Source organism: Prinia subflava, chromosome Z (genome assembly GCF_021018805.1).
Source record: "Prinia subflava isolate CZ2003 ecotype Zambia chromosome Z, Cam_Psub_1.2, whole genome shotgun sequence".
NCBI classification, from domain to species: domain Eukaryota; kingdom Metazoa; phylum Chordata; class Aves; order Passeriformes; family Cisticolidae; genus Prinia; species Prinia subflava.
Window position 1 is genome coordinate 10,423,219 of NC_086283.1, and position 13,033 is coordinate 10,436,251.

A 13,033-nucleotide genomic window follows, 5' to 3' on the forward strand; every position below is an offset into this window, starting at 1 on the left:
ATGGTTTTTCAAGGGCCCTATACATGGTGGTGACTAGCTGTCTCGAAATTTACAGTGAATTTTCTTGGATCTCTTTGGAAATCACAGTGAAATGTCCAAGTTTGGACATTTGTTAGCATTGTTTTTACTTGTTAGAATAGAGTTAAGATTTCTGTGCTACATCTCCAATAAAAATAGTGTGTTTCTAATTTAAAATTTTGTGTGTGCCAAAATGGCTTGAACTTGCACTGAAACAGATAAAGCCTTATTATTGGATATAATTGTGAGCTTTGAAAAAGTTTTGGTCATAAAGAAAAATAATTTTAGCCTTTTTTATTTTCTTCATAGTTCTCTGTATTTCTTGGAATTATTTTCTTCTTGGAGCTCACTGCTGGTGTTCTAGCATTTGTTTTCAAAGACTGGATAAAGGACCAACTGTATTTCTTTATAAACAACAACATCAGAGCATACCGAGATGACATTGATTTACAAAACCTCATAGACTTCACACAGGAATATGTAAGTTGGACTATGTTTATTTTTTTTATAAAGCTTCCTTTTAAGAAATATCTGCTCTTATTTTTTACTTTCCATCTGTTCTGTTTCTTCAAGGAGGAACAGAAATGTTCTAGCATATAATGCTTTTGAATATGTTTGTATTTGTTTTTACAGAACTTTTGGAAACATACAGCACCTGCGTAAAGTGGCTTTATTGATGTATGACTGAGTAAAACAAGATGGAGAGTTGGGGTGACTTTTCTTGAAGACTTAGAGATACTGTGTTAAATGCACGAAGTTAAAATATTTTGTTGTAGAAGCTATCACATCTGTTTAAGAAATAACTCCTTTTCTAAGCTTCATTTGGACCCAAGATGAATGTTGATGTAATTTTAGCAACATTAGAAGTGCTACACCACACTGCTGAACTGCAGAGGTATTTAGTTGGTCCAAATGAAACTACAATTTATTTCTTCTGAATTAGACTCATTGGAATTAGGCTAATGAAGTGGGCCACTTGTAGAGTGCTCGTAGGACATCTCTAAGTGATGCCATCTCTGCACTTCGGAGGGAAGGGTGAAACCAGTGGTGCACTGTTTGTGTAGATTAAGCTCTGTAATTTATCAGTATGTGTGAAGAAGTCTTGCACTGACCTTTGCACACAAAATCTGCCACTACCTTCCCTCTCCAGTACTCAGTTCTGGCCTGTATTGATGAAGTCCTCTTTGAATCTGACGCTGTGTGGCTAACATGGCTAAGTGTTGGTTAAATTAATATTTACTAATTTTTGTACATTCTGCAATTAAAATAGTTTCAGTGCTTGATTTGCTTCCCTAAACCTGGCGGAAAAATGGTAAGTAGCGGGATGTGGATCCTGCACTGTTCTGAATCTTTAGCAAGAAGGTCAGAAGTCGCTACAAACTGAAAATATTGGTCCACTTACATGCAGCCAAAGACTATAGTCCACTTTTGCAGTGACTTCCTTAAGCTTTCTCTCCTAACTGGATTAGAACTCAGTAGATAAGCCAAGGGCAGCACAAGCTGTGAGTTTCTTCTTCAACCACTAGAGATAGTGCATGAAGGCAACATGTCAGGTATTGCAAAGAGAACTGCTACATCTAAAAAGAGAGAATAGCTATTCCAGTGCTTTTAAAGACATGGCTGGTGGTTTGTTTGTTTTTTTTTTTTAAGTTGACGTAGATGGATTCATTGGTTTAGCTCCTTAAACCATCAGTGTTTCACTGGTCTCCAGTCCATTCTTTGTATGTTCAGCAAAACACATCAATTTCTTTTGTGTTCAACATGTTTTGCCAGAGACTAAGCCTGCCTGTGGCAGATTTACTCCATGAAGGATTCAGCAAAGGTGTTAATTGTACAATGTGTGGTGCTTAGGGAACAAAGTGTGCACACTGTCCGATGTACAGCCAGGCAGAGTTCCTCCAAACTGGCAAAAGGAGTAGCTGTACCAGTCAGTGTAGCCCGTGGAGCTTTTTTTTGAAGATCCAGGGTTCATTAGACTGGACAGAATATTGTACTCTCAGCTCCACTGTCCCTTGGGCCTGAGCTTGTAGGCCTGTGCAACTCTGTGGTATTGTGTAGGCTTATTAGCTCACCCACGGTTTCTCTCCAGAAAGCAGCATAGCAGGGTGTGAATGTAACTCTAATCACATGATAACTTTGGAACAACTTACACATTTGGAATGGTATTGGAAAAAACGGCAAAAATTCCCACCAAACAAAAAAAAAGCCAGTTTCAATGAAAGCAGTGGGAGTCTCAGATTTTGTTTTGAAAGCTAGAGGGAAACTGGCAGCAATGATGCATGTTACTAATGCTGAGATTTCCATTCTGAAATTTAAGAAGCTCTTCTTTTTTTGTTCTAGTGGCAGTGCTGTGGGGCTTTCGGAGCCGATGACTGGAACCTCAATATTTACTTCAATTGTACAGATTCCAACGCGAGTCGAGAGCGCTGTGGTGTGCCATTCTCTTGCTGTACTAAAGACCCTGCTGTAAGTGACAGTCTAGAGGGTAGGATGGGTCTGCTGTTCCAATTGAAAATAATGCTTCAAGACTTTCCTTTTTTATTTCTGGAAATTTAGCCTAATTATTATTTTTATCACCAACCTGTATTTTTTTTGTTCTTGCAGCTCAGCTTAACCACTGACTTTTCTGCAGTCAGCAAAACTCATAAGATAACTAAAATCTTTGGGTTTTGTGGCTTTTATTAGAAAGAGAGAACCATGGTCTTGGGTGAACATACATATTAATTTTTGCAAGTATAAAAAGGAGAAGCACTTAGTGAGTTGAAGGATTGAGCTTTCAATTGAAATTCATCAGACCAGGAACCCTTACGATCAGACACGTTAAAAGGTGGCATTATTCATTATTTAATGCAGTGTCCTGAGGCTGCAGCCAGTTTGACCCAGTTTGTGCCAGGTATGGTAATGAATGACAGTCTGTGCCCTGAGGAGCTGACATGTTTGCATTAAAATCTTGAGTTGCATAGCGGTATCTTTGCATACTGCTTTTTTACCTTAAAAATTACTGCCTGTCCTAAAGTCATCTGAAATCAGACTTGAAAGGACAGAAATTGTTTGTGGGAGCAGCTTTTTGGTAAATTTTCGTGTCTTTTAAAATATTTATAGTTCTGGATCATCAAGTGGAAAATGCTGGAGCCATGCATTGCTAATAGGGATAAATAAAGTGAAAAGTGAAGTGTAGGGAATCAGTTCACTAATAGTGAAAGGCTTGGAACAGCAATGGGTGTGTGCATGAGAACTGTTACGTGCTTAGCACTATATACATTTGACTTTATATAGCTTGAAAGAAGCTGGCTTTGAGTGCTTGTATTATCTAGCTGTGTCTTTTTCTCCACCTGGAAAGAGTTACAGTTCTCTGAATGTATTAGTCTAGCACAGACTGAAGTTAGGCAAGTTGCCAAAAGGCACCTCAGGTGCTTCCTGCCTTGCTAATAATGCAGTGCAGTCGTTACTCCTGCTATCCAGTTGCTGCTGCTCTGCCCTTCTCCTGGTAAGGCACTGCCACTTGCACAAGCTGGTTCTGGTTCCTCTGCAGGGAGTATGTCTTCACAGTAGTTTGAGTTTTTCTCACAAACATAGCTGAAAATGTTTTAATGGGATATTGAAACAAAATGTAGGTCAGGCTCAAACATTACCTTATACTTAGGATTCCCTCTGCTGTTTGTGTATCTGCCCACCCACCCACACAGAGGTCATCACAACCCAGTTTTAAAAATACAGTTGTTATAAAACCGAACCAGTGACAGCAGTACAAGGTAATCCTATAAATACATAATCCATCCTAAAGTTCTCTCTTTCTCTCTGTTGTGTAAATGGCTATGCAGTTTGTTAGGGTGTGATGCAGCAATTAGAAATTTAAGGATAAATCTCATTCACTGTAAGGAAACAACAACCTTAATGGCCTTTAAAAACTGGAAATATTAGAAGTCATGCATACAAGTAAAATAATTGTAACCAAGCTGTGATTGGTTCAGTTGCAGTGATTCTGTGGGAAAGCAAATTTGTCCCTTTTAGAATTAATTAGGTTTCAGTGTTGGACTGATGCAAACAGTTACATGTATACCTTATTGTTTTTAGTTTAGCTTGAATCAGGAAGTGATAAGTTTAAGGTGGGCTAAAATAAGTCTCTTGAAACAAATTTTGACTACTGTACTTCATTATGATGTAGTTGAGGAGGTTGAAGTGTTCCAAATTCCTGTACAGGCAAGTCTAGAAAACTTTTATTTCCATTACATTTTTCATACCTTCTTTTGGTTAACAAATTCCAAGACTAAAGGCAGAAGACATTAATGATGAAGCAAGTAGGCATTTAGTACAAGGAAGAAAACTTAAAATCGCTCTGTCAGAATTTTAAGTGCTTTTACATCCTGGTAGTCTGTGACACATAGATTCTGGAACAGAAGCATTCATCTCATTGAGAGATAGATTCAAGAGATTCAAGTTGCTTGAATTTTGAAGGTCCATTAAGGGAATCCAGTTAGGGCAGCTGATGGAATGTGACCTGTCGGACTTCCTGCAAAGCTAGGAAACAGAGGAGCTTTCCGCACTGATAGGAGATACTTTTTTCCATATGGCTGCTTTTTAAAATCCATTTCTTTAATGCTTGCCTTTCTCATTACCCACAATTTGATTAAATTGTGATGTTTGGTATGCCTAGCTAAGATGGGCTGATTTTCTCACTTTCTTGAGTAGTCCTTCTTCTGCTCAATGTCATTATATGTTAAGTCAGTAACTTAATATTTTGCTGCCATTGTGGCTGATGCCAGAAGATTCATGCTTCATTTTATCACAATGAAATAACTGTATACGAAGAAAAAATACAGCTTCAGCTGCCAATGAGAAGCACTTGTTCACTAGGGAAAGTCTGCAGAGCTATTTTATTACCTGTGCTTTGAGAATACTAAAAGGAAAGGGAGTAGGAAAAACTCCCTCCTTTCTCTTTGGTATCAAGCTCCTGTAAGATCAGGCGGTAAGAACACATTACCCTATCTGTTATTTTTTCTTTTAGGATTTTGGAAAGTAACTGTACAAATTTCTAGAGACATTCTCAGAAAGAACTTGCAGCTTCTGCCACAGAACTGCCCCGTGTCACCTCTTCATTCTGCACAGACTGAACTCTGAAAGTGACAACAGTACTCTTGGCATATTTTTTTTAGCACAGACAAAAACTTTTCAGCAGAAGGTTCTTTCACTTGCCCTAGATGTTCCCTAGTCTCTTTACTAAGTGCTTGTATCTGGAACATGGAGTTCACCCAGGTGGAGGGCTGGTTTTTCCAGACTGCTGACTTGAGAGAGAAAAAGTTTTTTGAATATGTGCTCTTGTTTGCTGCAAATAATTAGTAGTGCAGAGTGAAGGAGGAAGGTTTTTTATTAAAGCAATATGCTAACCAAAGTTTGGATAATTGTCTTACTGTGTACAGGACTAACTCCAGGGAGCTGAGAGAAGGTGTTTGGGTGACATTTTACTGATTGCCTCTCTTCTCTCTCTCTCTCTCTCTCTCTCTCCTCTAGGAAGATGTTATTAATACTCAGTGTGGCTACGATGCAAGGCAAAAACCAGTAAGCTTTTTTCTTTTTTTTTTTCTGCTTCTTAATGTGGTATGTTAAGGATCTGAATCCCTATTGCAAGAGGAGATTTTTCTACTGATGATGTAGTTGAATGTAATTATCTCTGTTTTCTTCCCTCTTCTCCTTGGCAGGAAGTTGATCAGCAGATTGTTATCTACACTAAAGGCTGTGTCCCTCAGTTTGAGAAGTGGTTGCAGGACAACCTTACCATAGTTGCTGGTATATTCATTGGGATAGCATTACTGCAGGTAAACATCATGTTCCCTGAAATGAGTTGCACAGAGGAATAATAGATAAAGTGAATACATGATGGGGGAAACAGTATTTGAAAATGGGAAAAGCAGTGCCTGTTGGTGGGTTTTTAGCAGTGGTAACTAAATGTTTGAGGCTTTCTTTGTGTTAAGGAATACTGAATTTTCATCTATAGGGATGCATTTTTTTCTTTTCAACTCTCAGCAGGTTGTAACTAACACTCTGCTAGATAAAGCTTATGTAGAGACTTTCAAGCCTGTACAGACCTACTGTTTCCAGTGGTGCTTAACTGAACAGCAGAGAGCCTTTAGGGTTGCTTTGAAACAAGACTAGGACAGTTAATTAACTGGAACCCAGTGCCACCATAAAAACACTGGGCTTACAGGAGTTCTGCAATTTTCTTCTTCCAACACTTACTGTTAATTTAATTTCTACCTCTGTTGTTTCTTTCATATCTAAGTTCTGTATAACCTAAGGAGTTTGTCTGAGTGAAAGGAGTTGTCCAGTGCTCCAAATGAATAAACTGTTGTCTCTTCCAGATATTTGGGATATGCTTAGCCCAGAATTTGGTTAGTGACATTGAGGCTGTCAGAGCCAGCTGGTAAAACTGCTGAAGTAACCACAAGACACTGGACAACCGAAACCTCTGAAACCTCCAGTGTGTCACTCCGACACCAAGCTGTATGGACATGGGTGACAGGGAAGCCTTCTCTCCCAAGTAGTCTCAAGTCTTAAGTTCCTGATATTGCGGTGAACTTGTGTTTCTTTGGGGTGGGGGAGAGAAGAGTGGGCTATTGAAAATCTGCTGCTCACTGACAATATTTTTTTCTTTTAAACCACCACTTTGAAAGCTGTTGAGCCGTGAATCTCTACTGTATTCTTGATTTTGAGTAACAAGTGGACACTTTTTTAAATTGATGTATTCAGTGAGACAGAGTTGCATTGTTGTAGTCTGTGGATATGCTGTTTATTCTTCATGTCATGAGCTCTTTGATAGCTGCCAAATATTCCTGAGATGGTCTGTCTCCTCACCACTTTGTGAAGGAGCAATCTTCTTGTTTTCACAACTAAACATAGCTACAGGCCTAAACCCATGAACCAGGAAGTAACTTTCTATGCATCTATTGTACAGTGAAAGAAATTGTTTTTAAAACAAGGGATTTTTTTATGCAAGCTTCCAAATATCTCCCTGTAGTACTTTGAGATTGGAATTAGCAGAAGTGAGAATTGCTTAATTTTGTCAAGATTTTTCTTTCTTCTCCACCCTTGTATGAAGAGAAAGAAGTTTTATATTTGACAAAGAAGGGTTGCAGCCACACCCTTTGGATTTCAGTCTCTTAGGGCAAGGATGGGATATAATTGTATAAATGTATGAAAACAATGTGGATGTTGGGTCCAAGTGAAGAATAATATTCAAAGGATGAATTATATATTAACTTAAAGAAAATCACAACATATGTATCTAATATGGCAAAATCTTTTGTTTCTCTGAAATTTAGTGTAACCTAATGTATTTAGGGATCTCACTAATATTAATGCTTTGACATACTCATGTGAAGCTTGTTTGGTCTGTTCCTAGTTGGGGCTTTGGTCTTTCTTTTTTTGTTTTTCTTTTCTTTAATTCTTTGTACTTGCATGAGCTGTGGAATAAGAGTCTGTGACACTCCAGTGCTTTAAATATGTGCATATGTTTTTTAATACAGTCTAATCCAAACTTATTTATTGATAAATGCATGTGATTATGGAAATATCATATCCCATTCTCTTGGAAGTTGGAGAGAACAGTTTTGCCAGAGTAAATGCTTACCTCCAGTAAATGAATCCATGCTGTGGAGATGTATCTCCCTCTCTTGCTCTAAAGGCAACAAAGAGCTCTCTTGCAGCAATAGAATAAAAGTCTTAAAATAGAAGCATTCGTTTGGATCAGCTAAGACGGGCTCTTTTGAATTGGACACAAGAAAGCAGAATGTGGAAAAAAGCACAAACAGTGGAAGAAGACTTGGATCAGACTCCATCCAGCTTAGCACTTTTGATTTGTTCTTCACTAATATAGTGAACTTAAAGACCTGACCATGGCTTGGGTAGTTTATTGCACTTTGTATAAATTTAGCGTGTTTTATGACCCTTCTCAGTATCTCCATACCAGTCCTGAAAGCTGTGGTCCTGCTTTGGTCAGACAGTGGCAAAGGGTGTGTAGCACCTCTTTGTAAGAATGTAACATCTTTCTGAGTTGAGTTTGGTAAAACGGGAGGGATATGGAGTAGAGGAGCGGAACACATTGCTTTCAAAGCTTCTCTGTTCTGGGGGATAGATACAAGGGTGGTCTGATGACTTGTTCAGGCCCTTTCTGGTCCTGTGACTCTTAAACAAATGAATATATGTACTCTTGCACATTTTGCCTTTCTGTGCTTTAGTTGGCCATGGTTTTTCTCTCCTCTGAAGGCTAGTGATGGGCATGCTGGTGCTTCACAGATGCCTCAGACAGACCTATTATCCCCCCATCTTTGAGCATTACCTCATCCTCTTCTGGTTAACTCCCACTGACTGGCTCTGAATCAGGCAGCCTCCAATATCCCTTGGTATCTGCTGTTAAAGGCCAGCCATGACTTAGAGTATTTTTAAAGCCTTTCAAAGCAATTATAATTCATTGTCCTTAATAAAGTTGGTTCCACCTCAGCACAGCGTTATGTTTTTCTTAGCCACTCCTCTACTTGAAGAGTTACTGGTTGTTTTCCCCCAGAGGGTCATAACCGTTTTGTCTGGTAGTGGCAGGACAGACAGATCATCAGCACCAGTGTTGCTGCACTGAGACAGAATGGTGCAGGTAGGAATCAGGGAAGTGGGGTTGAGGGAATAACCCCTCCACCAAAGAGCTTTGATTTTTGATCCTGGGCTTTGGTTTGGAGGGAAAACAAAAAGCCTAATTACAGGAACATTCCTTGCTGCCACTGATCTTGAAAAATGCTGTTGCTGCTCTGAGCTTCTGAAGATAGCTTCATTCTTCTACTTGAATCTCAGCAGTTGTACTGTATTGGCCTTCTGTCTCACCACACTGTCCTCTGAGTTCCAGTCTGCTGGCTGTGCTGTTGGCAGTGTCAGACTGATAGGAGGGTAAATGCTCCATGCTGAGCAATTCTTGTTCTTACAACTTGCACGTCTACACACAAATGCGCAACACTTCTGCTGAATCCTAGAATGACTGACTGTTCATACAGAAACCACTAAATAACTTACTTTTCTAGAGCTCTTCTTTTATTGCTGCGGATCTTGATCCTTCTCCTTCCCTCGTTCCAAGAGATACTTATTTACTCATTTTTGCATTGTTTGATGGATGTGCACTGAATGTTTAAGATTAGCTGTCTATGTTACACATTTAAATCCCACAGTTTTTTGTCTACAGGTCAGGTAAGATGTCCTAGAAATGTCCCTTCAACAGCTACTCAGCAGCTTAGATGTCCAGTTTGGAAAACTTGTGGGAGGCCTTGGAAATCAATGTATTATTGTCAGAGCCTGCCATATACAAGCCAACTTTCTTCCAGGAAACTTTGAAAAGTTCACGTGAGCTGCAGCTAAAGCACAACTGCTGGCTACATGGGCTCAGTGTCTAAAGCAATAAGATGTGGTGGGCGCTAGGACTCCATGGCAATTTCTAGCCTGCCTGGTGTGGTGCTGGGGTAGATGTGAGTTCAGAGATCAGTCTAATTACCTTTAATGTGCCGTAGTTGTTCAGAAATTTGTTGTCAGGCTTACAGAGTGAGAAACAGCTCTGTTTGCTGGGTGATTCCTGTGGAGTAGTTGCATTGCTAACGAGGACTCTAGTAGCTCAGCAGCAGCACTGGCTTTAAAACTGTTCCCATGTATCCCATTGAGCCCTGCCAGAGGGCATCACAGTCCTTGCTCCTCTGCTTTTTAAATACCTTCTGTATTCACAGGCCTTTCTATTCTTTGTGTTTGGGGTTTTTTTTGATTGATAGGCTAATAGACAAATGTTTGATTCATCTCTTTGTGTCTATTTTGGTAGCAGTAGGATCTCTTTGCTTAAAATTCGTAATTTTGATTGTGCCCCTTAGAGTTTGAAGCTGTGGAGGTGTTTGCTCAAGTGTACTCTGTCCTGAAAGCCTTCTTCTCTCCCCTTTGAGAGAGATGCTTATTGTAGTTCTGGTGTGTAAATAGTGTTTGAAATGTAAATAGTAGCACACAGATTAAATGATTCTTGCACATGACTGCTTTTACCCTGAAAGTGTTTATTCTACCAGGAAAATTTGCTGATGAGTCCTGAGAGGTTGTCTGGGCTGTCCCTTGCCCCAATGGAGCAGCAGGGGCACCTCAGCTGCCTGTGCTTGCGTGTCTGCCCAGTGGGTGGGTGGCTGCACCTGAGGAAAGTGAAGTCCTGGCCAGTCCTTCGGGCCCTGGTTAGTAGCAGGGCCTCCCTTGCCCTTTGCTGCTTGGCTTTGGAACAGCATTAGACTGTAAAGTGGTGAGTCGGTTGGCAGCACCTCCTACCAGTTATGGGAGGTTGCCATCACTTGTGGCAGGACAAAACATGGTGCTATAAGAACTGTCCTGGACATCAATCTGTAGTGTTTTTACTACTTTAGAGATGCCCTTGTTAAAATTGATCTTGATTAATATGGTTGGTTATGAGAGAAACTATTGTCTGAATTTTTGATTCTGTTTCCTTTCTTGCTATGTATGTCTTTTAGATGCATTGAAATAGCAGTTCTGCAAATACCTAGGAAGGAGATTAGACCTCAAAAGGCGTCAAGCACTGCTGAATGTTCCAGTTCCTCCCATTTTTGTTTTTTCTCTGAATCTTTTTCAGATATCTGTAACAGTTGATGAAACTGTCAAAAAAATTGAAATAATACTACCCCGATCTATTAGCTACCAAATTTTGCCCCTTGAAAAAAACAAATTAAAAAAATCTGTCTCCCTTAACATGCAGTATACAAAGAAGTGTTGTACTACCAGCGTGCACGAGCACTGCTAGCTGTCTTTTCTGTTTTGGCAATATGTGTGTTAATAAACAGCTCCATGTGTGTTCGTGTTCACGCTGTGTACATAGTAGAGATGGACCTTGAGCTCTGGGGAGATGGGGATGTGGGTTTGTGACTCAGAGCCATTTCTGTTATATATATTCCAGATTAGTTCCAGCTGAATCTTTCTCTCTGGTTCATCTGAAGGTGTACAGCAAGGTGTCTATATTTACCTTTTGTGTATCATTCCTTTTTATACGAATGTATTCTTTTGTGTTTCTTTTTTTATCAGTTGTAAAATTGATTGTAAAAGCCAACTATACTTACCAATTGAAAGTATTGCTATAACAGAACTGCATGCCCAGTAGAGTTTGACTTGAGCTTTAGTTTCCTGATTTCAGACTGGTTCCCTTCAGTCTAGGAGAAAAGCATAGATCAGGTGTATAATGTATTACTTGTCATCTTTAGCATTAGACTGTTTTATTGTATCACATGCTGATCTCAATGGATGTAACTGGAGTCTACTTAGGAAGTTAATGCAACTTCCTGGTAATTCATTTTAAGCTATTGAAAATGGTCTTGGTCATGCTACTTGTGTTCTTGGGTTTTTGTTTTTTAATAAAGGCATTTTTTAGGAATGTTTTAATACACTTATGATGGACAATACAATAGTTTTAATAGTTGTGCAGTATTCTGTATTTACTTGAAGTAAATCATTTTATATGCAATTTGTTAGATAATTACAATTTTATAAATAAAATTGTGTGAAATATGATGTTGTGAATGTGTATGTACTCTTGATGTAGCACTTAACATTAACAAGCAAAAGATAGATTCATGCAAAGTTCCTCCAGGAAAAGATCCCTACCTCCTTTCCTCCAAAGCAACAGGGGAGAGAAATCCTCATCTCTCAATATGTATTGTAGAATACCATGTTCTGATTAAATCACAAAACATGCTCATGCCACCTGTGGCTGCCCTTAGGTAAATAATAAGCTAAGACATGAAGAACATGCCCCTGCATGAAGAGATCACTTATTTGCTGTCAGCTGTTGTTGAAGTCTCTGTCTAATGAACGTGCTCTGCTTCTTTCCAACAGGTTGCTGATGTTCCTCAGGCTGCAGTGGCTGTGCTCTCCCCAGAATTATTCTGGTGAGCCTGGTGTGTTCAGAAGTTGCTGCTTTATATGACTTAGACAAATGAAATTCCCACCTTCCTCTTCAAAAGTTCAATTAAGTACAACATGTCCTTAAACAGAAATATTGAGAACTGGCTTACATTATTGCGCAGGTAAAATTGAGTAATGATGTCTTGTGCTATTTTGGATAGAGAAGGAAGCAGACTTCTTTTTAAAAGTATTTTAAAACCTCTAGGTTTTGTACACAAAATGGCGCTGTGATCAATTTAAAATCACGTCTATATCCAGACTGAAGTCTAATGCCTTTTGTGTATTTCATGCATATGACATTTATCTGTATGTATGGAAATGATTTGGCTAAATAAGCATCTAAATTGGGGACAGATGACACACAAACACAGGAATGACCAAAAGCTAACAAAAAATAAAAGCCAAGGGCATTGCCTAATAGATGTGACAGACTTGGATAAGTGTTTTCATGATGGAGAGGGAGGCTAGGAGTGGCTACCTGCCATCTGTCAAACCCTTAACAGACTTGTACACTGATTCTTGAAGTTGAAGCTAGTTATTGTTTTGAAACAAATGAACTTTTCCAATGGATGCTTTGGATGCAAGGCCAGTATTGTTGGGGTTTCTGCCTTACCCCAAGTGAAGCTTCTCCTTGTAATCAGGACATTGAAATGTAAAAACACATGGATGTGTTCACCTTCCTGACAGTGAGATGCTGGGCCTTGCAAAGTCTGTACAGATGCTGATGAGTGTGACACTCAAGGGAGGTGCTGCCTGCCCTGTGGTGTGGGGCTGTAGGGATCGTCCTGGCCTGGCTGGGGTGGCACTAAGACAAAGATAAGGCCCCCATGTCTGGCATTGCTGTCATAGAAACAGTCTGAGCAGCAGATGTCAAGCTTTGCTTAGATATAATCTAGCTAGTAAACATCTAATTGGAATTACTGTCAGCGGTTTCACTTCACTTGACTTCAGTCCGGTTGAGTAGTGAAATCCATGTGGTAATAACATCCTTAAATCCCATTTGTTTTTAAAGGTGCTCAGAGGATAAATGATTTACCAACTACACAGAAGTGAT

The 13,033-nt window shown here is 39.4% G+C and overlaps 1 protein-coding gene across 1 annotated transcript in view; it reads left to right on the forward strand.

Annotated features, from left to right (window-relative positions):
- The window catches only part of LOC134563988 (tetraspanin-5), an 84,540-nt gene extending 72,957 nt beyond the window's left edge, over positions 1-11,583 (forward strand). Inside the window, exons 4-8 of the mRNA XM_063422477.1 lie at positions 328-498; positions 2,359-2,484; positions 5,527-5,574; positions 5,715-5,831; positions 6,375-11,583. Of these exons, the coding sequence (XP_063278547.1) occupies positions 328-498; positions 2,359-2,484; positions 5,527-5,574; positions 5,715-5,831; positions 6,375-6,440 (528 nt within the window). The 3' untranslated portion in view covers positions 6,441-11,583. The remainder of the gene's footprint in view (positions 1-327; positions 499-2,358; positions 2,485-5,526; positions 5,575-5,714; positions 5,832-6,374) is intronic.
- The last annotated feature ends 1,450 nt before the right edge of the window (positions 11,584-13,033 follow it).